General features: G+C 38.2%; 1 protein-coding gene across 1 annotated transcript in view; it reads left to right on the top strand.

Moving 5' to 3' along the window:
• The window catches only part of ROS1 (ROS proto-oncogene 1, receptor tyrosine kinase), a 148,421-nt gene that overhangs the window by 118,937 nt on the left and 5,413 nt on the right, over positions 1-24,071 (top strand). The window contains exons 39-42 of the mRNA XM_025383434.1: positions 31-128; positions 863-1,063; positions 1,855-1,989; positions 15,923-16,086. Coding sequence (XP_025239219.1) covers positions 31-128; positions 863-1,063; positions 1,855-1,989; positions 15,923-16,086 — 598 coding nt within the window. The remainder of the gene's footprint in view (positions 1-30; positions 129-862; positions 1,064-1,854; positions 1,990-15,922; positions 16,087-24,071) is intronic.

Here is a 24,071-nt window from a genome sequence, read left to right as displayed (position 1 = left end):
TACCTGTAATTTTTCCTTCATTTCTTACAGTTCTATGGTCCTTTACTCACCTTGGTTGACCTCATAGACCTGTGTGTAGATATTTCTAAAGGCTGTGTCTACTTGGAACAGATGCATTTCATTCACAGGTACGTTTCTTTTCTGGATACAGGGTTATTATGGATATTGGCACAATAATCACCTGAAGTGCAGGTACAGCACACAAGATAATTAAACATTTTAATTCCTTCAAACTAGGAATAATTTCTATTAAAAGTCTCTCTTATAAATCATCCTACTGTAAAGACACATGCACACATATGTCTATTGCAGCACTATTTTCAATAGAAAAGACTTGGAACCAACCCAAATGCCCATCAATGATAGACTGGGTAAGGAAAATGTGGCACATATACACCATGGAATACTATGCAGCCATAAAAAAGAATAAGTTCTTGTCCTTTGCAGGAGCATGGATGAAGCTGGAAACCATTATCCTCAGCAAAGTAACACAGGAACAGAAAACCAAAGCAGGTTCTCACTCGTAAGTGGGAGTTGAACAATGAGAACACATGGACACAGGAAGGAGAACATCACACACACCAGGGCCTGTCCGGGGTCGGGGGCAAGGGAAGGGAGAGCATTAGGAGAAATACCTAATGCAAGCAGGACTTAAAATCTAGATGACGGGTTGATAGGTGCAGCAACCACCATGGCACATGTATACCTATGTAATAAACTTCACGTTCAGCACATGTATTCCAGAACTTAAAGTAAAAAAAAAAAACAGTTTCTCTTCTTTACAGACCTACTAGGGTTACTTGTTTGATTTCTGGAACTTTATTGTTGTTATTATTATTATTTAATATAACTTCTGCCATAGGGATCTGGCAGCTCGAAATTGCCTTGTTTCCGTGAAAGACTATACCAGTCCACGGATAGTGAAGATTGGGGACTTTGGACTCGCCAGAGACATCTATAAAAATGATTACTACAGAAAGAGAGGGGAAGGCCTGCTCCCTGTTCGGTGGATGGCTCCAGAAAGTTTGATGGATGGAATCTTCACTACGCAATCTGAAGTATGGTAAGTTTAACAGGACACAGAGTAATGCTGACAGAATCATCAAACATTAGAGGGGATTTTAAAAGGACATCTAATCTTGCTTTTTTAATGTGAGAAAACAGAAGACCAGAGACCAGCTCAAAATGTAAAGGTTTGTTCAATGACTTTTTAGTTGGGCTGGCCCTAGGCAAAATTACGAATGAGATGAAATTTCTCAGTGCTGCCAATTTTTATTCATGCCTTCCCTCTCAATGTTTACTGGCACTTTATCCCCTGCAAACTTGGGAGGAAAATGCTGAAGTGTTTTTGTGCTCACCCTTAGGTGTGTCTGCCTGTCAATGCTCTGAAATTCTTAGATAATGGAGGCCTACAATGGGGTTTCAGTCAGGGAGAGAAACAGAGTATGAGTGTGTGTATACGTGTATGTATGTGTGCATGCATGTGTGTGTGCACGTGTTTCTGTGTGTGCATGCATGTGCATGTGTGTCTGTTTCTGTGTGTGCATAGGTGTATATGTGCATGGATGTGCATGCATGTGAGTACACATATGAGTCTGTGTCTCTGTCTGTGTGTGCACATGTGTGCCTCCTCCAAGCCTTCCTATCACCTTTGAAGTATTTGCTCATACGCAGTGTCTTGTTCTAGTTTTTCTTGTCAGCCTGCTTTTATATCTCCCATTTGCCTTTTATGAGGCCAATAATACCCTGACAAAGTAGACCCTGCTAGCCCCAGGAAAAATGTTGTTGGAGAAACTACTGTAAACCTGGTGTTTGTAATAAGTATAATTAAAGCAAACCCTCTACTATTCTTAGGTCTTTTGGAATTCTGATTTGGGAGATTTTAACTCTTGGTCATCAGCCTTATCCAGCTCATTCCAACCTTGATGTTTTAAACTATGTGCAAACAGGAGGGAGACTGGAGCCACCAAGAAATTGTCCCGATGATCTGTAAGTTAATTATGTTAACATAAGCAACCCCCAAACAAAAACATGTGGTTATACAATCTTAGGCCTCTTGATACAGTTTGTTAAATTGTTAAAATAAAAACTGGAACTTAAACATTGTATATCCCACATAAAATATCAATTCATGGTGTCAATTTATGAATACATTATGGTTTCTTTTTATTTCTATATACAAATGATATTTCACTGAGAAACAAAATTTTGGAGAGTAAAATACTTCTGGGTAAGTGAATTCTAACAAAAGCACTCTGTGTGTGTGTGTGAGAGAGAGACAGTATACACACGTGCATGCCTTTTATTTTGGGGGATATGATCTGGCTAGTATCTTAATCTACATATCAAAAGATTATACTAAATAGGAATATATTGTTAAAAAGTTGGATTGCCTTTGTTGATATAGCTGACATTGACTAATAAGAAATAGTGTTACTAAAAATTATACAAGTTGTGATCTGTTTATGAACATAACAAAAAAATGACTAAATATTGTAACTTTAGCGAATCCTGGCCATTACTGAATTCTAATAGTGATTTCTCAGAAGAGTGAGCGACTTTTAGTCAAATTATAAGGAAAAAAGCTTTTATTCTGAGTATTAATCTGCCTCCTTGTGGAAAGTCTCAGCAGAAATTTAAGTCTTGACAACTTTTTCCAAGAATTGTCTTACCCAAGAAGTTTCTAAAAGAGCAAGTAAGTATGAACTCTCTATGTGCCAAGGATTGTATGGATGACAGAGGTGTTTAAACCAGGGACACAGCTCTTCAGCATCTCAGAATGTGTTTTGAATGAAAAGACACCCACACGGAGCAGCTGGATGCCAAGCCAACATGTAATAAAGTGCTAAACTGTGTGGTACAGGCAAGTGCAAAAGGAATTAGCAGTATGCGGATGCACACCATGGTTGTACTGCCTTGACTATGCTGTGTTATTTAGAGGATTATTCAGACTTGAGCCAAAAGATGATTAAGAGCTGGGCACCTTGGTTAGATGTTCTACTGGTGCATATTTTTGTATTATTTAAATCTTCCAGCTTGAAGAAGATTGGAATCACTACTTGCTTCTGATTTAGCTTAATAATCTCTGGGATATTTATAGGGAGATCAGATACACACACATCTGACCAAATTAGATAATAGTGCATAAAAAATGATTCATAATCATTTTGGGGAGAAATGGTGAAAATTATATAAATTAAGGATAAGAAATTATACAAAATTTGAAAACCTTGCATGTAGGGCTTAAGAAAAAAGCCCGGGATACCTAAATACAAAATAAATTTTAACTAAATATTTACAAACTAATCACTTATTCCACTCTCTCCCCAAGGGTTAACGTGCCTCATCACAATCATGCAATATTTTTGGATAGGCAGCTTAGAAATTGATCACTAAACTATCAGTTTTGACTGATGTGTTTGATTATTTTGTTCGGGGCAGGGAAGTTAATAACAAATTGCTGTATTGTGGAGCAGAAAAATGTAGACAAGTTGAACTTTAGCTAAAGGTATAAAAAATGCAACTAGAAGGAGGAAGGAGGAGCGCTACAAAAGTATTCCTGATTATGAGTGGGAAAATGTATTATCTTGAATAATTTATTGATTGAATTGCCATTGTTTTAATAAAAATATAGTTCATTTGAAATGAAAATTTTAAATTTTCATTTTCTGGTTTTGAAGTTCATTTGAACATCATTAATACAAATAAGCCCTGCATCAAGCCCTCCAAGTGCTGCAGGACTCTAACAAGCCCTGGGAAGGGTTAAAGATCTATTGCCAACCAGGAAAACAAGCTGGGCTAGGAAATGGAGATCTCAGCAATACCATTCAATCTGGCCATGGCCTTAAGTTGTCATGATAAAGATTAACTACTCTCCTTAGAGTACAGAGGGAACTGATATTTATTTGAGACAGTTTTCTGAGATCACAGGCCCAGCTTAGGGGGTTGAAAGTCTGCACTGAGCCCTGCTACACCTTCCATTTACTGCTTAAATACTCAGCACCTGGATGCACTCTAGGTCAGGGGAGCCCATAGATAGCTGTGCTGTACTCAGCTATTAATGGAATGCCAGGTTCAGAGCATTCCTACCCTTCTCTTCCTATCCTGGGATGTATGATAGAAAGCCCAGCCATCAGGATTCTCTTCAGTTTTTAGTTTGCACAACAACCACACAACTCCTGAGAAGAAATGGGATCAAAGGGCAATCTACTTCAAGTGAGCTTTTTTGGGGTTTTATAATAGATACATCACAGTAGCAACTGGAATTACTGGAGAGTCCCTCAGGTGTAGGAGGCAACCATGGGAGAACACAGGGGTTCACCATGTTATTTTTACATCTTAAAAACTGTGTACATCTGGATACTAATTGGATCTCTCCAGGATTAGGTATAATGAGTAAGGAAAATTTTGAAGTCTATATTTTATGTACTTTGTTTAAATAACTGTAGAAACTTTTCCCTTTAATACTGAAAAATACTATGACGTTTTCATGTATCGAACTTCAACTGCTTTGTGAATTCGAAGTCTTTAATATTCATAGAGGCTAACACTGGATATAGCTAATGAGTCCTGTGCTATTTTGAAAAAAAAAAAAAAAAAAAAAACTTGAGGAAAAGAGTTATAAAGGGTTTGCATGGTGAGTGGAGGAATTGGAACCTCTACTTAGCCAAATGAGATACTTCAAGTATAATGAGTATTTTTCTGGAGCCAAAACAACCAGCCCAGGTAAATTTTAACAAACTTGAAGGAACTGCAAATTTGTTTAGAGTAATATGTTTGAATATTTGTAGCTATAACTTGGTGCAAGTATACACTGCATGATATAGAATGGTGACAAGGACATATTTGTAAGGGAAGATCCTCTATGCCAAGGCTGTAGTTTTCATTGTTAAATTACTTACAAGATATAAGAAATACATTTAGGATTATTAAAAGCCTCTTCATTTCATTCCATTGCCAATTCATTGCTGTTTGAGAACACAAGTTTTATTCTTTACTTTTAGATGACTATTGCTTTAGATAGCTCCTCTTTTCTTAGTCCTCATTTGTCCCTGCATGGTGGAACAGGAAGATTTTATATATTAACAGGCCAAATGTGTTTGTCATCAGAAAATTAAGTACAGAGTAATGATTGGATTAAATGTAAATTAAAACCTCCGTAAATGAAAAAAAGAGGAATTTCTGCTTAAGTGGATTTCACAGATTAAACAAGAGGCTGAACTTTTGGAGGTAGAATGAGTGGGTGATGTGCAAGTGGCTAAGTGGCAGCTGTAAGGATGGTTTCTTTTTCCCCCTGCCTTCCTCTTCCCTGGCCTCCTCTTCCTTCTTCCTTTTCTTTCTCTCCTCCTAAATAATCTCACTAAGTATCTTGATTTTTTGCATAATAAATCAGGTTATAAATAAGTATGGCAATGGCCTTTTTTTTTGTGGGGGATATGTTCCAAGGCCCCCAGTGGATACCTGAAACCAAGAATAATACCTGTATTAGTTCATTCTCACACTACTATCAGGAACTGGTAATTTACAAAGAAACTGGGTAATTTATAAAGAGAACTGGGTAATTTATAAGAGGTTTAATTGGCTCATGGTTCCACAGGCTCTGCAGGAAGCACGGCTCGGGAGGACTCAGGAAGCTTACAATCATAGCAGAGGGTGAAGGGAAGCAGGCGTAGTCTTTCCATGGCCAGAACAGGAGGAAGAGAGAGAGCAAAAGTAAGAAAGAAGGAGGTGCTACACACTTTTAAACAACCAGATCTCATAAGAACTCTATCACCAAAGCAGCAAGGTGGAAATCTGCCCCCATGATTCAATCATCTCCCACCAGGCCCCTCCTCCAACACTGGTGATACAATTCTTCATGAGATTTGGGTGGGGACACAGAGCCAAATCATATCAGTACCCAACCTTATATGCACTATGTTTTCTTGATCTGACAGCTTAGTCAGCTAATGGGTAGGTAACATACACAGCATAGATATGCTGGACAAAGGGATAGTTTCATGTCTCAGTTTCATGTTTCATTACACTACTCAGAATGGCATGCAATTTAAAACTTATGAACTATTCAGTTCTGGAATTTTCCATTTAATATTTTTGGACCATGGTTAACCTCAACTAACTGAAACCATAAAAAGCAAAACTGGGAGGGGCGGAGCAAGATGGCCGAATAGGAACAGCTCCAGTCTCCAACTCCCAGCGCGAGCGACACAGAAGACCGGTGATTTCTGCATTTTCAACTGAGGTACTGGGTTCATCTCACTGGGGAGTGCCGGACGATCGGTGCTGGTCAGCTGCTGCAGCCCGACCAGCGAGAGCTGAAGCAGGGCGAGGCATCGCCTCACCTGGGAAGCGCAAGGGGGAAGGGAATCCCTTTTCCTAGCCAGGGGAACTGAGACACACAACACCTGGAAAATCGGGTAACTCCCACCCCAATATTGCGCTTTAAGCAAACAGGCACACCAGGAGATCATATCCCACACCTGGCCGGGAGGGTCCCACGCCCACGGAGCCTCCCTCATTGCTAGCACAGCAGTCTGTGATCTACCGGCAAGGCAGCAGCGAGGCTGGGGGAGGGGCGCCCGCCATTGCTGAGGCTTAAGTAGGTAAACAAAGCTGCTGGGAAGCTCCAACTGGGTGGAGCTCACAGCAGCTCAAGGAAACCTGCCTGTCTCTGTAGACTCCACCTCTGGGGATAGCGCACAGCTACACAACAACAACAACAACAACAACAAAAAAGCAGCAGAAACCTCTGCAGACGCAAACGACTCTGTCTGACAGCTTTGAAGAGAGCAGTGGATCTCCCAACACGGAGGTTGAGATCTGAGAAGGGACAGACTGTCTGCTCAAGTGGGTCCCTGACCCCTGAGTAGCCTAACTGGGAGACATCCCCCACTAGGGGCAGTCTGACACCCCACACCTCACAGGGTGGAGTACACCCCTGAGAGGAAGCTTCCAAAGCAAGAATCAGACAGGTACACTCGCTGTTCAGAAATATTCTATCTTCTGCAGCCTCTGCTGCTGATACCCAGGCAAACAGGGTCTGGAGTGGACCTCAAGCAATCTCCAACAGACCTACAGCTGAGGGTCCTGACTGTTAGAAGGAAAACTATCAAACAGGAAGGACACCTACACCAAAACCCCATCAGTACATCACCATCATCAAAGACCAGAGGCAGATAAAACCACAAAGATGGGGAAAAAGCAGGGCAGAAAAGCTGGAAATTCAAAAAATAAGAGCACATCTCCCCCGGCAAAGGAGCGCAGCTCATCGCCAGCAACGGATCAAAGCTGGACGGAGAATGACTTTGACGAGATGAGAGAAGAAGGCTTCAGTCCATCAAATTTCTCAGAGCTAAAGGAGGAATTACGTACCCAGCGCAAAGAAACTAAAAATCTTGAAAAAAAAGTGGAAGAATTGACGGCTAGAGTAATTAATGCAGAGAAGGTCATAAACGAAATGAAAGAGATGAAAACCATGACACGAGAAATACGTGACAAATGCACAAGCTTCAGTAACCGACTCGATCAACTGGAAGAAAGAGTATCAGCGATTGAGGATCAAATGAATGAAATGAAGCGAGAAGAGAAACCAAAAGAAAAAAGAAGAAAAAGAAATGAACAAAGCCTGCAAGAAGTATGGGATTATGTAAAAAGACCAAATCTACGTCTGATTGGGGTGCCTGAAAGTGAGGGAGAAAATGGAACCAAGTTGGAAAACACTCTTCAGGATATCATCCAGGAGAACTTCCCCAACCTAGTAGGGCAGGCCAACATTCAAATCCAGGAAATACAGAGAACGCCACAAAGATACTCCTCGAGAAGAGCAACTCCAAGACACATAATTGCCAGATTCACCAAAGTTGAAATGAAGGAAAAAATCTTAAGGGCAGCCAGAGAGAAAGGTCGGGTTACCCACAAAGGGAAGCCCATCAGACTCACAGCAGATCTCTCGGCAGAAACTCTACAAGCCAGAAGAGAGTGGGGGCCAATATTCAACATTCTTAAAGAAAAGAATTTTAAACCCAGAATTTCATATCCAGCCAAACTAAGTTTCATAAGTGAAGGAGAAATAAAATCCTTTACAGATAAGCAAATGCTTAGAGATTTTGTCACCACTAGGCCTGCCTTACAAGAGACCCTGAAGGAAGCACTCAACATGGAAAGGAACAACCGGTACCAGCCATTGCAAAAACATGCCAAAATGTAAAGACCATCGAGGCTAGGAAGAAACTGCATCAACTAATGAGCAAAATAACCAGTTAATATCATAATGGCAGGATCAAGTTCACACATAACAATCTTAACCTTAAATGTAAATGGACTAAATGCTCCAATGAAAAGACACAGACTGGCAAACTGGATAAAGAGTCAAGACCCATCAGTCTGCTGTATTCAGGAGACCCATCTCACACGCAGAGACATACATAGGCTCAAAATAAAGGGATGGAGGAAGATTTACCAAGCAAATGGAGAACAAAAAAAAAGCAGGGGTTGCAATACTAGTCTCTGATAAAACAGACTTTAAACCATCAAAGATCAAAAGAGACAAAGAAGGCCATTACATAATGGTCAAGGGATCAATTCAACAGGAAGAGCTAACTATCCTAAATATATATGCACCCAATACAGGAGCACCCAGATTCATAAAGCAAGTCCTTAGAGACATACAAAGAGACTTAGACTCCCATACAATAATAATGGGAGACTTCAACACTCCACTGTCAACATTAGACAGATCAACAAGACAGAAAGTTAACAAGGATATCCAGGAATTGAACTCATCTCTGCAGCAAGCAGACCTAATAGACATCTATAGAACTCTCCACCCCAAATCAACAGAATATACATTCTTCTCAGCACCACATCGTACTTACTCCAAAATTGACCATATAATTGGAAGTAAAGCACTCCTCAGCAAATGTACAAGAACAGAAATTATAACAAACTGTCTCTCAGACCACAGTGCAATCAAACTAGAACTCAGGACTAAGAAAGTCAATCAAAACCACTCAACTACATGGAAACTGAACAACCTGCTCCTGAATGACTACTGGGTACATAATGAAATGAAGGCAGAAATAAAGATGTTCTTTGAAACCAATGAGAACAAAGATACAACATACCAGAATCTCTGGGACACATTTAAAGCAGTGTGTAGAGGGAAATTTATAGCACTAAATGCCCACAAGAGAAAGCAGGAAAGATCAAAAATTGACACTCTAACATCGCAATTAAAAGAACTAGAGAAGCAAGAGCAAACACATTCGAAAGCTAGCAGAAGGCTAGAAATAACTAAGATCAGAGCAGAACTGAAGGAGATAGAGACACAAAAAACCCTCCAAAAAATCAATGAATCCAGGAGTTGGTTTTTTGAAAAGATCAACAAAATTGACAGACCACTAGCAAGACTAATAAAGAAGAAAAGAGAGAAGAATCAAATCGACGCAATTAAAAATGATAAAGGGGATATCACCACCGACCCCACAGAAATACAAACTACCATCAGAGAATACTATAAACACCTCTACACAAATAAACTGGAAAACCTAGAAGAAATGGATAATTTCCTGGACACTTACACTCTTCCAAGACTAAACCAGGAAGAAGTTGAATCCCTGAATAGACCAATAGTAGGCTCTGAAATTGAGGCAATAATTAATAGCCTACCAACCAAAAAAAGTCCAGGACCAGATGGATTCACAGCTGAATTCTACCAGAGGTACAAGGAGGAGCTGGTACCATTCCTTCTGAAACTATTCCAATCAATAGAAAAAGAGGGAATCCTCCCTAACTCATTTTATGAGGCCAACATCATCCTGATACCAAAGCCTGGCAGAGACACAACAAAAAAAGAGAATTTTAGACCAATATCCCTGATGAACATCGATGCAAAAATCCTCAATAAAATACTGGCAAACCGGATTCAACAACACATCAAAAAGCTTATCCACCATGATCAAGTGGGCTTCATCCCTGGGATGCAAGGCTGGTTCAACATTCGCAAATCAATAAACATAATCCAGCATATAAACAGAACCAAAGACAAGAACCACATGATTATTTCAATAGATGCAGAAAAGGCTTTTGACAAAATTCAACAGCCCTTCATGCTAAAAACGCTCAATAAATTCGGTATTGATGGAACGTACCTCAAAATAATAAGAGCTATTTATGACAAACCCACAGCCAATATCATACTGAATGGGCAAAAACTGGAAAAATTCCCTTTGAAAACTGGCACAAGACAGGGATGCCCTCTCTCACCACTCCTATTCAACATAGTGTTGGAAGTTCTGGCTAGGGCAATCAGGCAAGAGAAAGAAATCAGGGGTATTCAGTTAGGAAAAGAAGAAGTCAAATTGTCCCTGTTTGCAGATGACATGATTGTATATTTAGAAAACCCCATTGTCTCAGCCCAAAATCTCCTTAAGCTGATAAGCAACTTCAGCAAAGTCTCAGGATACAAAATTAATGTGCAAAAATCACAAGCATTCTTATACACCAGTAACAGACAAACAGAGAGCCAAATCATGAATGAACTTCCATTCACAATTGCTTCAAAGAGAATAAAATACCTAGGAATCCAACTTACAAGGGATGTAAAGGACCTCTTCAAGGAGAACTACAAACCACTGCTCAGTGAAATAAAAGAGGACACAAACAAATGGAAGAACATACCATGCTCATGGATAGGAAGAATCAATATCGTGAAAATGGCCATACTGCCCAAGGTAATTTATAGATTCAATGCCATCCCCATCAAGCTACCAATGAGTTTCTTCACAGAATTGGAAAAAACTGCTTTAAAGTTCATATGGAACCAAAAAAGAGCCCGCATCTCCAAGACAATCCTAAGTCAAAAGAACAAAGCTGGAGGCATCACGCTACCTGACTTCAAACTATACTACAAGGCTACAGTAACCAAAACAGCATGGTACTGGTACCAAAACAGAGATATAGACCAATGGAACAGAACAGAGTCCTCAGAAATAATACCACACATCTACAGCCATCTGATCTTTGACAAACCTGAGAAAAACAAGAAATGGGGAAAGGATTCCCTATTTAATAAATGGTGCTGGGAAAATTGGCTAGCCATAAGTAGAAAGCTGAAACTGGATCCTTTCCTTACTCCTTATACGAAAATTAATTCAAGATGGATTAGAGACTTAAATGTTAGACCTAATACCATAAAAATCCTAGAGGAAAACCTAGGTAGTACCATTCAGGACATAGGCATGGGCAAAGACTTCATGTCTAAAACACCAAAAGCAACGGCAGCAAAAGCCAAAATTGACAAATGGGATCTAATTAAACTAAAGAGCTTCTGCACAGCAAAAGAAACTACCATCAGAGTGAACAGGCAACCTACAGAATGGGAGAAAATGTTTGCAATCTACTCATCTGACAAAGGGCTAATATCCAGAACCTACAAAGAACTCAAACAAATTTACAAGAAAAAAACAAACAACCCCATCAAAAAGTGGGCAAAGGATATGAACAGACATTTCTCAAAAGAAGACATTCATACAGCCAACAGACATATGAAAAAATGCTCATCATCACTGGCCATCAGAGAAATGCAAATCAAAACCACAATGAAATACCATCTCACACCAGTTAGAATGGCGATCATTAAAAAGTCAGGAAACAACAGGTGCTGGAGAGGATGTGGAGAAATAGGAACACTTTTACACTGTTGGTGGGATTGTAAACTAGTTCAACCATTATGGAAAACAGTATGGCGATTCCTCAAGGATCTAGAACTAGATGTACCATATGACCCAGCCATCCCATTACTGGGGATATACCCAAAGGATTATAAATTATGCTGCTATAAAGACACATGCACACGTATGTTTATTGCAGCACTATTCACAATAGCAAAGACTTGGAATCAACCCAAATGTCCATCAGTGACAGATTGGATTAAGAAAATGTGGCACATATACACCATGGAATACTATGCAGCCATAAAAAAGGATGAGTTTGCGTCCTTTGTAGGGACATGGATGCAGCTGGAAACCATCATTCTTAGCAAACTATCACAAGAACAGAAAACCAAACACCGCATGTTCTCACTCATAGGTGGGAACTGAACAATGAGATCACTTGGACTCAGGAAGGGGAACATCACACACCGGGGCCTATCATGGGGAGGGGGGAGGGGGGAGGGATTGCATTGGGAGTTATACCTGATGTAAATGACGAGTTGATGGGTGCAGCAGACCAACATGGCACAAGTATACATATGTAACAAACCTGCACGTTATGCACATGTACCCTACAACTTAAAGTATAATAATAATAAATAAATTAAAAAATAAAAACAAACAAACAAACAAACAAACAAACAAAACTCTGCTCCCCAAATGCTCGGGAGACTGATTTGAGTAATAATAAAACTCTGGTCTCCCGCAAAAAAAAAAAAAAAAAAAAAAAAGAAATGCATTTTGAGGAGCAATTTCATGCAGTCACAGAGTAAGTGAACTAACTGAGCTATGAAGCCAGATTTTCCCTCCTGGGCGACATATTTCAGAGGCACATAACTCATGCTTGCAACACGTATTCAAGAGAGACCAGCTACACTTGGTAGAGAGAGCCATAGGAAAGTGAAATGACCCCAGGGTTTAGTAAAGCCAGCTGTTTCCACTTCCGAAAAAAAAAAAAATTTTAATGATACAAAGTGCAAAGTTTAACAAATACATCTGAAACCATTTGCAGCATATACATCTGAAGTCATTTGCTGGCTCTAGAAAGTGTGGGGTCTTTGTTGTGGGAACAGTGTTACCGATTTAGCATTACTTATATCTGGCAAATGATATTTTTGAGATAACATGTTATGGAAGAAAATGAACTGAACTTGGAAGTTTAAAAAAAAAAAAAAAAAGCAAAACTGATAAGGAGGGACAACTGTAAAAACCTCCTAATTGAAATATGACCAACCTTGAGAGATTCCATCTATGCCTTGGCAGTATTTTTGAATCACAACTTTATTTTCAAAAATAAAATGCTTCCTATGGATAATTATAATTCTTCATTTTTCCTCTATACTCTGAGGACAACTCTTAGATTAATCATCAAAACTCTATTTTTTAAATTCTGTGATCTGACATTGATTATAATATCACATTTAGAAGTCTAATGATTCTTCATTGACATCTTTGTATCATCCCCATTTCTAAATGGCACGGGTTATAGAGAAATATGTAAAAGATTAGGTTGTCTTTTGGTTATTTCTCAGATATGATTCTAATTTTAAAATATAGAGCCAAGCTTGGCATTGTATACCCGGTATGTAAATTCCTTGAAATACATGTAAAGTCATCAGATCAATACATTGAAACAGTCCCGTATTAGTTTTTCCTGATACCATTTATTCTGATATGGAGTACCAACTCTGACCTGAGGTGCTTGTCAGGAAACGAAATAAATGAAGTGGAGTTTGCTTGCCACATTATAATGGAATGGAGATTACATTATAATTCCCCAAATGGATACTAGCTATTTTAAATACAATACCTATAATGATTTCTGGGCCATCGTTACCTAGTGATTATAATCTTGTTCTAGCTCCACAGGCATTACCTCAGTCCATACCATCATTATCTCTCATCTAGTCTTCTTTAATAGCTTCCAACCTGCCCCTTTATAATTTATTGTCCACATATCTGCTAGAGTAATCCTTTAAAAATGTAAAGATTATGTCTGCTTAAAAATCTTGAAAAGCTTCCCCTTGTAGTGTTGTAAAACCCAACTCTTTGCCTGCCCTGTGAGACCTGCATGATCTCGCTTCCCTCCTCTGATCTCATCTCATCCTTTCCCCTCAATGACTGCACTTCGGCGACACTGGCTTTCTTTCAGGTACTAAAATGTGCCAAGCTCTTTCCAAATTTAGGACTTTACACATGCTTTCCCCACTTGTAGTGTGTTCCCTGACTCCCATCCACACCCTATTCCCATGACTAGTATCTTATTTTCTTACGAAGTTCTTTGGCTTAAATGTCACCTCTGCAGAGGGGCCTTCTGTAAGCAACTTTCCAAAACTGTTTCATGTCTGTTAGAATTCGTGTTTGTTTTCTTTATTACTTTGCAAAGAACTTATAATTTATAAGAGTATATTTATTCATATAGTAGTACTAATACTTTAAGTACCTCCTAATCTGTTTCTTTATCACTTCTCTCTCCCTGATCCGATCTGCCATATAGCTCCAGAAAAAAAAGAGAGCAAGTACTTGTTTATAAGAAGTCAGTAGGCTTGAAAACCAGGTTTGGAATATAGAGAGCATCTAAAGTCCTTTAGCTCCTTTTTAAGTACTAGGTTTTAATTGTCTCTATAAAAACATATAATTTTATATAAGGATAGTCAAATTAAAAAAGGTAGTGAGTAGAGCCCTCATTCCTTCCAAGCCCTGAGGAAGTGAAGAAAGAAGAGAACTTGATAGAGGTGGGAAGGTGAGATACTGGATATCTGGGTTTGGAAACCTCCTCTGTAGGCTTCAATTAGAAGAGATGGGTGCCACCAAAACCAACTGCTCACTCACCCCTAGTTCGGGAGAATTACAAATAGATCATTGAGTGGAGGACCTTCACTTTGACATGGGAGACTCAGCATTGTCGAGAAGGCAGAATGACTTGTCCAGACAGAAATGTCTAGCTTATGCTTCCAAACTTCCTTTGTTTCCTATATTGGGTGAACATTTTGTTGAGAGCTAGAGATTCTGCCAAGTACCTCCCTGTGGGCCTACAGCAGAAACAAGAATGGATTCCCTGGGCCTTGAGAGCATATATAGGGTTTCATAGCATCTGAGAATCCTACAGCTAGAGAGAGACAAGGGTGGACCACTTTAGTGGGAGAACGTCAAAAGAATAGGTAAAGAATTCACAGATTGCCAACAGGGGCTGATGCCTAGGCTGGGTCAGATCAGTTACTCCTTAATGAATTCTGGATTAGTCACTGAGACTAGTAAAGATCTGGAGGGCACAGTGGGGTTCAAAGGATTCTTCACCATGCCTTTACAAGTCACATAAACCTCGTACCCAACATATATCCTGACACTACCTTAGAAAGGAAAGCAGAAGGAGTGGGGATGGCCTGAAAATAAGAGAGGTTGGGTTATTATCCAGAAAAGACTGAATAATACTTAAAAAGATTGTTTAAAATAGTGAGACTAAGTTATAAACAACATTGTACTAAATGAAGTTTCTTTTCTTATGCTAGGTAGGGACTCTGAGAAAGACCTAGTTAATTATAAACAATATAAAATACTTAAAATTTTTCTGCTTATATGAGTTGAGGCGTGATGAATTTTGCCTTTCAACAATTTTTATAGCTATTAGTTTCTTTATGTGTTGATACATTATGATTGACTATAAGACTGACAGTGCAGGTGAGACCTTTACCTTGAAAGCTTAAAGAGCTACTTAAACACCCTTGATTAAAGAATGGTCCTCTTCTATCAAGGAAGGTCATCCTCTTCAACCAAGTTTTCAACTTGAGGAGGGTTACATATGGAACACTGGAGGAAGGGGACACCTGTATAGCCAGACATCAGCTGAATCAACTCTGGTGATCAGTGGGTGGCAAGGATGAAGCCAGATCACCTTCACATGAGACCTTCACCTTGAGTAGTTGAGTGTTGAGTAGACATTTTGCCACCATCTACTTATCCATCTATTTATTTGGAATAATAACTGTTAAAATAATGTCACCTTTTCAAAAGAAAGATGTTGTCTAATAAACGTAGTGGTGTTAAAAGCCACTCTTAAATAAGAAACCAAAGCCTTTGTTATGATTCGTTTATATTAATTAAGGAAAACTGGCAATAACTTGGATTCTTTCCTTTCTAAAATGACGCTACCTGGGTTATCAGTAATTATATCCAATTTCTATTTACTTTCCCATCTTTCCCCACATATTTAGGTGGAATTTAATGACCCAATGCTGGGCTCAAGAACCTGACCAAAGGCCTACTTTTCATAGAATTCAGGACCAACTTCAGTTATTCCGAAATTTTTTCTTAAATAGCATTTATCAGTGCAGAGATGAAGCAAACACCAGTGGAGTCATAAATGAAAACTTTGAAGGTAAGTTTGATTCTTCAGAATATTCTAGTTTTCTCTGCACTGTGAACTGAACAAGGTTAAAATGGAATGTACACAGAAAGCATTTTGGGGTAGGCAAAAAGAATAATATACTGGCACCTTTGTTATCATAATTAAGTGTTTATTGCATTCCTCTGTGAAAATTATTTGTATTATGCACTGAATTGAAAAAATAAAGGATAGTACTATGGCCCCTGGATTTATAATCTAAGATAGTAAGGAGGAGAATTAACATGTTAGACTATATTTTCATAAGGTCTGTTCTCCTCTTCTCCCCCTACACACCAGTTTGGACCTTGACTACAGAGTTAATTACAGACTCTGCTTATGGTACATTATCATCATTGGCCTATGCAGAGCTCCTATCTTGTTCGTTTGTTTAGCCATTTTATCCCCATATTCCTCTCCTCTTCAACTTCCTCCCTCCCCGTCAGGTAACCATTCTAATGTCTTTAGTGTGTATCTTTTCATTTGTATGTTTTCCTGCAAAATGTGTATTGTTTTTTGTGAAATGAATGCATTTTTCTTCCTGTTTTCATTAAGCACTGTATTTTTAAGGTCTATCCATGTTGCTATGTATATATCTAATCCTTTGCTTCTAACTGATGAGTTATTTTGCTCTGATTATTGTAGTGGATCAGGTCTTGCTAAGATCTAGTCTGATTCTATGACTTTAGTATTTGGTGATTAAGATAATAATATTCTGGGCTGGGCACGGTGGCTCAAGCCTGTAATCCCAGTACTTTGGGAGGCTGAGGCAGGTGGATCATGAGGTCAGGAGCTTGAGAGTATCCTGGCTAACATAGTGAAACCCCATCTCTACTAAAAATACATAAAAAAAAAAAAAAAAAAAAAAAAAATTAGCCTGTCGTGATGGCAGGCACCTGTAGTTCCAGCTACTCGGGAGGCTGAGGCAGGAGAATGGCATGAACCTGGGAGGCAGAGCTTGCAGTGAGCTGAGATGGCACCACTGCACTCCAGCCTGGGTGACAGAGCGAGACTCTGTCTCAAAAAAATAAATAAATAAGTAAATAAATAAATAAATAAATAAATTCTGGAACCATTCTACTATGATGGACAGACTAAGCCTTTTAGTTAAATGTAAACAGACTTAAAATACAGTAGTCACTTAATTCATTTCTAAAGTCACATTTACTGTATGTGTGCCTAATTGGCTGCAGAAAAATGAATTTAAAATATTTCTCCTTCAGCTGATCTAGAACTTCTTGTTATTAAAAGTTTGCCAGGCCCTTTGTTTATTTAAATGCAGATGTCCTTGCTTACAAACTAAACTGGTGAGATGGATCACAACTTAGAATCTCTCAGAAATTAGGCTTCTTGCTATTTGCAGTGACTGACTATAAGACTGAGTGCAGGAGACACCTTTACCTTGAGAGCTTACAGAGCTACTTGCACATCTTTATTAAAGAATGGTCCTCTCCTATCAGGGAAGGTCATCCTCTTCAACCAAGTTTTCAACTTGAGGAGGGCTACACGTGGAACAGTGGAGAAAGGGGACACCGGTGTAACCAGACATCAGCTGAATCAACCCTGGTGATCAGTGGGTGGCAGATGTTGAAGTCAGATCACTCTCACATGAGACCTTCACCTCGAGTGATGCACTTGACTAATAGCAGATAAAAAGAGGAAGCCTATGGACAGACATCTACTTGTCTATACATCTTACTACATATTTTGGGTGACTTTGGATCCATTATATGAGCATAAAACTCTGATCATGTAACTTCTTTAACACAAACTGCTAAGTGACAGATTGGAAAGGGCTGCATATGCCTTGGCCATGTGTCATAACCCTCATTAAGTAAACCTTGTTAATAGTCTCACATTGTTTCTACTCACTATCACCCTGGACAGAGCTGATTCTAAGAATGCCAATGGCAGAACACTTGGGTATTTTAACTGGCACAGCAACTCCATCCTTTGGGGGGCTCTACATATATACTTGCCTATATGAAGATCACATAGGATTAGGCAAACATACCCTTCAGCCATTCTAGACACTATTAAGGCCTTGTCATTTTCTAAGAATTTACTTAATGAGACATTTCTCTGAATAAAATTTTGATAATTAAAAAAATTATTTCAACAGATACTTACTGATTTGGGGGCAAGGCATAGTGTAAGCACCTGTATTTAATGTGTTCATTTGTCTGCTTTAAAGAAAAACAAGAGGTGAGAGTATTTCTTTCTCTTGGAAGCTAGAATCAGTTTCTTTAATTTTGTTTGCCAAATTTAGTAGTAAACTGGCTTTTACTGGTGATATTGAAAGTTGTCCTTGTCATAAGACTATATATATATATCCATAGGAAATACTGGTGTCACCAGTTCACTATTTAATAATACTGTTCTGCTCAAGCCATTTTAATCTGCTCCAGCCTGGCCTGGTTCTTATTTGTCATAACTTCACTTATGGAAACTTTAGAGGAACAATCATGCAGAGCGGTTTGCCAACATGTAAAATTAAATCTTTTGTTCCTAAGATAGATAACAGTAACTGGGTTGAATTGAATATAGACATATCTGAAAGGCAGGCAGAACATGGTTTTGCTTGCTTGGCATTGAAAGCACATTTTCTTGACTATATCACTCCTCTTATTTTTTTCTATAAATTTATGGGGTACAAGATTATTTAGTAATGAAGTCAGGGCTTTTAGGGTATCTGTCACCTGAATAATGTACCTTGTACCCATTAAGTAATTTCTTATTCACTCTCCCACAACCTTACCCTTTCAAGTTTTCATTGTCTGTCATTTCATACTCTACCTCTATGTGTACACGTTGTTTCAACCCCACTGATGAGTGAGAACATGTGATATTTGTCTTTCTGTGTTTGACTTATTTCATTTAAGATAATTGCCTCCAGTTTCATCCATGTTGCTACAAAATACATGATTTCATTCCTTTTTAGTGGCTGAATAGTATTTCATTGTCTATACCACATTTTCATTATCCAGTCATCCATAGATAGACACTAGGTTGATCCCATACCTTTGCTATTATGAGTAGTACTGTGATAAACATATGAGTGTTAAGTATGTTTTTGATATAATGATTTCTTTTCCTTTGGGTAGATACCTAGTAATGGAATTGCTGGATTGGTTGCTAGATTGTATTTTTAGCTTTTTGAGAAATCTCCGTACTGTTTCCCATAAAAGTTGTATTAATTTACATTCCCACCAACAGCATGTAAGTGTTCCTCTTTGCATCCTCGCCAATATCTATTATTTTTGACTTTTTAATAGTAGCCATTCTGACTGGGGGAGGATGATATCTTATTATTTTAATATGCATTTCTTTGGTGATTAGGGATGTTGGGCATTTTTCTATATACCTGTTGGTCAGTTGTATGTCTTCTGTTGATAAAACACCTATTCACGTCTTTTGCCCACTTTTTAATGGGATTGCTTGTTTGTTGTTGTTGAGTGTTTGAATTCCTTGTATATTCTGGATATTAGACCCCTGTTGAGTGAATATTTTGCAAATATTTTCCCCCATTCTGCAGATTGTCTGTTTATTCCATTGATTATTTCTTTTTCTGCACAAGCTTTTTAGCTTAATTAAGTCACATTTGTCTATTTTTGTTCATGTTGCCTGTGCTTTCAGTGTCTAAGTCATGAATTCTTTGCCTAGACCAATATCCAGAAGAGTTTTCCTTAGGCTTTCTTTCCCAGTTTCATGTATTACATGCAAGTATTTTCACAGTTTCATGTATTACATGTAAGTCTTCTAATTCATCATAAATTAATTTTTGTATATGGTGAGGGTAAGGGTCCAGTTTCATTCTTTTGCATATATCCAATTTTCCTGGCACCATTTATTGAAAGGGGTGTTTTTCTCCTCAGTATGTGTTCTTGTTGACTTTGCCAAAGATCAGTTGACTGTAAATATGTGGCTTTATTTCTGGATTCTGTTCCATTAAACTATGTGTTTATTTTTATATCAGTACCATACTGTTTGATTACTATAGCCGTGTAGTATTATTTGTTTTTTTTAAATTTATTTTTGGCTGGGCGTGGTGGTTCATGCAGGTAATCCCAGCACTTTGGGAGGCCAAGGTGAGCGGATCACGAGGTCAGGAGATTGAGACCATCCTGGCTAACACGGTGAAACCCTGTCTCTAGTAAAAGTACAAAAAAAAAAAAAAAAATTAGCCGGGCATGGTGGCAGGCTCCTGCAGTCCCAGCTACTCAGGAGGCTGAGGCAGGAAAATGGCGTGAACCTGGGAGGCAGAACTTGCAGTGAGCCAAGATCGCGCCACTGCACTCCAGCCTGGGCAACAGAGCAAGACTCTGTCTCAAAAAAAAAAAAATTTTTTTTAAATTTTTGTGGGTACATAGTAGATGTATATATTTATAGGGCACGTGAGATGTTTTGATACAGGCAAGTAATGTGTAATAATCACATCATAGAGAATGGAGTATCCACCCTCAAGCATTCATCCTTTGTGTTACGAACCAATTTTTTATTTTTAGTTATTTTAAAATGTACAATTAAATTATTATTGACTATAGTTACCCTATTGTGGTATCAAATATTTAGTCTTATTCATTCTTTCTCTTTTTTGTACCCAATAACCATCCCCAACTCCCGCCCTGTCCCTTACTACCCTTCCCAGCTTCTGGTAACCGTCCTTCTACTCTCTGTCTTCATGGGTTCAATTGTTTTGATTTTTATATTTCACAAATAAGTGAGAACACGAGATATTTATCTTTCTGTGCCTGGCTTATTTCACTTAACATAATGATCTCCAGTTCCATCCACATTCTTGCAAATGACAGGATCTCATTGTTTTTATGGCTGAATAGTACTCCACTGTACTATATGCATATACCACATTTTCTTTATCCATTTATCTTTTTTTTTTTTTTTGAGACAGTCTCACTCTGTCACTCAGACTGGAAAGCAATGGCATGATCTTGGCTCACTGGAACTTGCCCCTTTCAGTTTCAAGCGATTCTCATGCCTCAGCATTCCAAGTAGCTGGGACTACAGGCACACACCACCATACCTGGCTAATTTTTGTATTTTTTTTAGTAGAGACTGGGTTTCACCATGTTGGCCAGGCTAGTCTAGAACTCCTGATCTCAAGTAATCCGCCCACATTGGCCTCCCAAAGTGCTGGGATTACAGGCGTGAGCCACTGCACCTGGCCTATCCATTTATCTACAGATGGACACTTAGGTTGTTTCCAAATCTTAGCTATTGTAAACAGTACTGCAGTAAACACAGGAGTGCAGATATCTCTTTGATATACTGATTTCCTTTCTTTTGGGCATCTGTCCAGCAGTGGGATTGCTGAATCAAATGGTAGATCTATTTTCAGTTTTTTGAGGAACCTCCAAACTGTTCTTCATAGCGGTCGTAATAATTTACATTCCCACCAACAGTGTATGAGGATTCCCTTTCTCCACATCCTTGCTAGCATTTGTTGTTGCCTGTCTTTTCAATGTAAGCCATTTTAACTTGACTGAGCTGATATCTCAATGTAGTTTTGGTTTGCATTTCTCTGATGATCAATGATGTTGAGCATTTTTTTCACATGCTGTTTGCCATTTGTATTTCTTTTTATTAGAAATGTCTATTCACGATTTCAGGAAGCTCTGGGACGTAAGGGCTGACCCTAGTTTTCTGATACCTATCTCTGGGGTGATTAGCACAGGTAAATAGTGGTATGGAGAGTAAGAGCTTAAAAAAGGAGGTGGTTGGGGTGTGGGGTCTGGATTGGTTGATCTGCATTTGAAAAGTACATTTCAAGGCCGGTTGTTTATTAGCTCTAGAAATGGGCAAACACTGAGAGGGGCTGTGCTTCTAGGGTCAGCAAAACACCAGAATGTCAAAACATCAGAATACAAAAAATAAAAGATATGGTTAATATTAATATGTTCATTCAAAGTGTAGAAACAATCTGCTGAGAATGAGAATAAGCCCAGTGCTATTATAAGAAAAACTGAGTACTTTTTCTTTTTTTCTTTTCTTTTTTATTGGCCACTGGGAAATCCTATTTGGCAAAGTACTTGTTCAAGTCTCTTGACCATTTTTCTATTTGGTTGTCATTGCCTTATTATTAAATAAAGTTTTGTATATTCTAGATATAAAAGAAAAGAAATGTCTATTCAAATCTTTTGCCCATTTTTTGATCAGACTATTAACTTTTTTCCTATTGAGTTATTTGAGCTCTTTATGTATTCTGGTTATTAACCCCTTGTCAGATGGGTAGTTTGCAAGCATTTTCTTCCATTCTGTGAATTGTCTCTTCATTTTGTTGATGGTTTCCTTTGCTGTGAAGAAGCTTTTAAAATTTGATGTGATCCCATTTGTCCATTTTTGCTTTGACTGCCTGTGCTCGTGGGGTGTTGCTCAAGAAATTTTTGCCCCAACCAATGTCCTGGAGATTTTCCTCAGTCTTTTCTTGTAGTATTTTCATGGTTTGAAGTCTTAGATTCAAATCTTTAATGCATTTTTAGATTTTTGTATATGTAGAGAGAGGGGAGTCTAGTTTTATTCTTCTGTATATGGATATCCAGTTTTCCCAGCAGCATTTATTGAAGAGACTGTCTTTTCCCCAGTATACATTCTTGGCATCTTTGTAAAAAATGATTTCACTGTAGGTGTGCAAATTTATTTCTGTCTCCTTTATTCTGTTCTTTTTTATGGCTAAATAGTATTCCATTTTGTATATGTACAATATACATATACATACATATATGTATATACATACATATATATGTATATACATACATATATCTATATATATATACATACATATATCTATATATATATACATACATATATCTATGTGTCAGATTTTATGCCAGTACCATGCTGTTTTGGTTACTATAGGTCTGTAGTATAATTTTAATCCAGTAATGTGATTCTTACAGTTTTGTTCCTTTTGCTTAGGATAGCCTTGGCTATTCTGAGTCTTTTGTGGTTCTACATAAATTTTAGGATTTTTTTCTATTTCTGTGAAGAATGTCATTGGTATTTTGATAGGGATTGCATTGAATATGTAGATTACTTTGGGCAGTATGGTCATTTTAACAATATTGATTCTTCCAATCCTTGAGCATGGAATCTTTTTGCATTTGTTTGTGCCTCCTACAATTTCTTTCATCAGTGTTTTGTAGTTTCCCTTGTGGAGAATTTTCATCTCCTTGGTTAACATATTCCTAGTTATTTCATTCTTTTTGTGGCTGTTGTAAGTGGCATTGCCTTCTTGATTTAATTCTCAGCTAGATTATTTTTGGTATATAGAAATGCACTGAATTTTTGTACATTGATTTTGTATCCTGAAACTTTACTGAATTTATTTATCAAATCTCAGAGTTTCAATGATAAGAGCATGCTAATATCCCTGATGAACACAGATGCAAAAATTCTCAACAAAATACTGGCAAGCCAAATCCAAGAGCACACGGAAAGGATAGTATACTACGATCAAGTAAGATTTATCCTAGGGATGCAAGGATAGTTCAACATATGTGTATATGTTGAAGACACATTTTGTGGAATCTTTAGGTTTTTCTACATATAAGATAGTATCATCTGTGAATGCCTTTTATGAGATGCCTTTTTATTTTCTTTCCCCTGCCTGGTTGCTCTGGCTAGGACTTACAGTACTATGTTGAATAAGAGTGGTGAAAGTGGCCATCCTTGTCTTGTTCCAGTTATTACAGAAAATGTTTTCAACTTTCCCCCATTTAGTACAATGTTGGCTGTGGATTTGTCATATATAGCTTTTATTATTTTGAGATATGTTCCTTCCATGCCTAATTTGTTGAAAGCTTTTATTATGAAAGGATGCTAAATTTTATCAAATGCCTTTTCTGCATCTGCTGATATGATCATATGGTTTTTGTCTTTCATTTTGTTGATGTAATGTATCATGCGTCTTCAACATATACACATATGTTGAACTATCCTTGCATACCTGGGATAAATCTTAC

Source organism: Theropithecus gelada, chromosome 4 (assembly GCF_003255815.1).
Source record: "Theropithecus gelada isolate Dixy chromosome 4, Tgel_1.0, whole genome shotgun sequence".
NCBI classification, from domain to species: domain Eukaryota; kingdom Metazoa; phylum Chordata; class Mammalia; order Primates; family Cercopithecidae; genus Theropithecus; species Theropithecus gelada.
The sequence above is the reverse complement of the archived record's forward strand: the minus strand, read 5'-3'. Positions and strand labels throughout refer to the sequence as shown.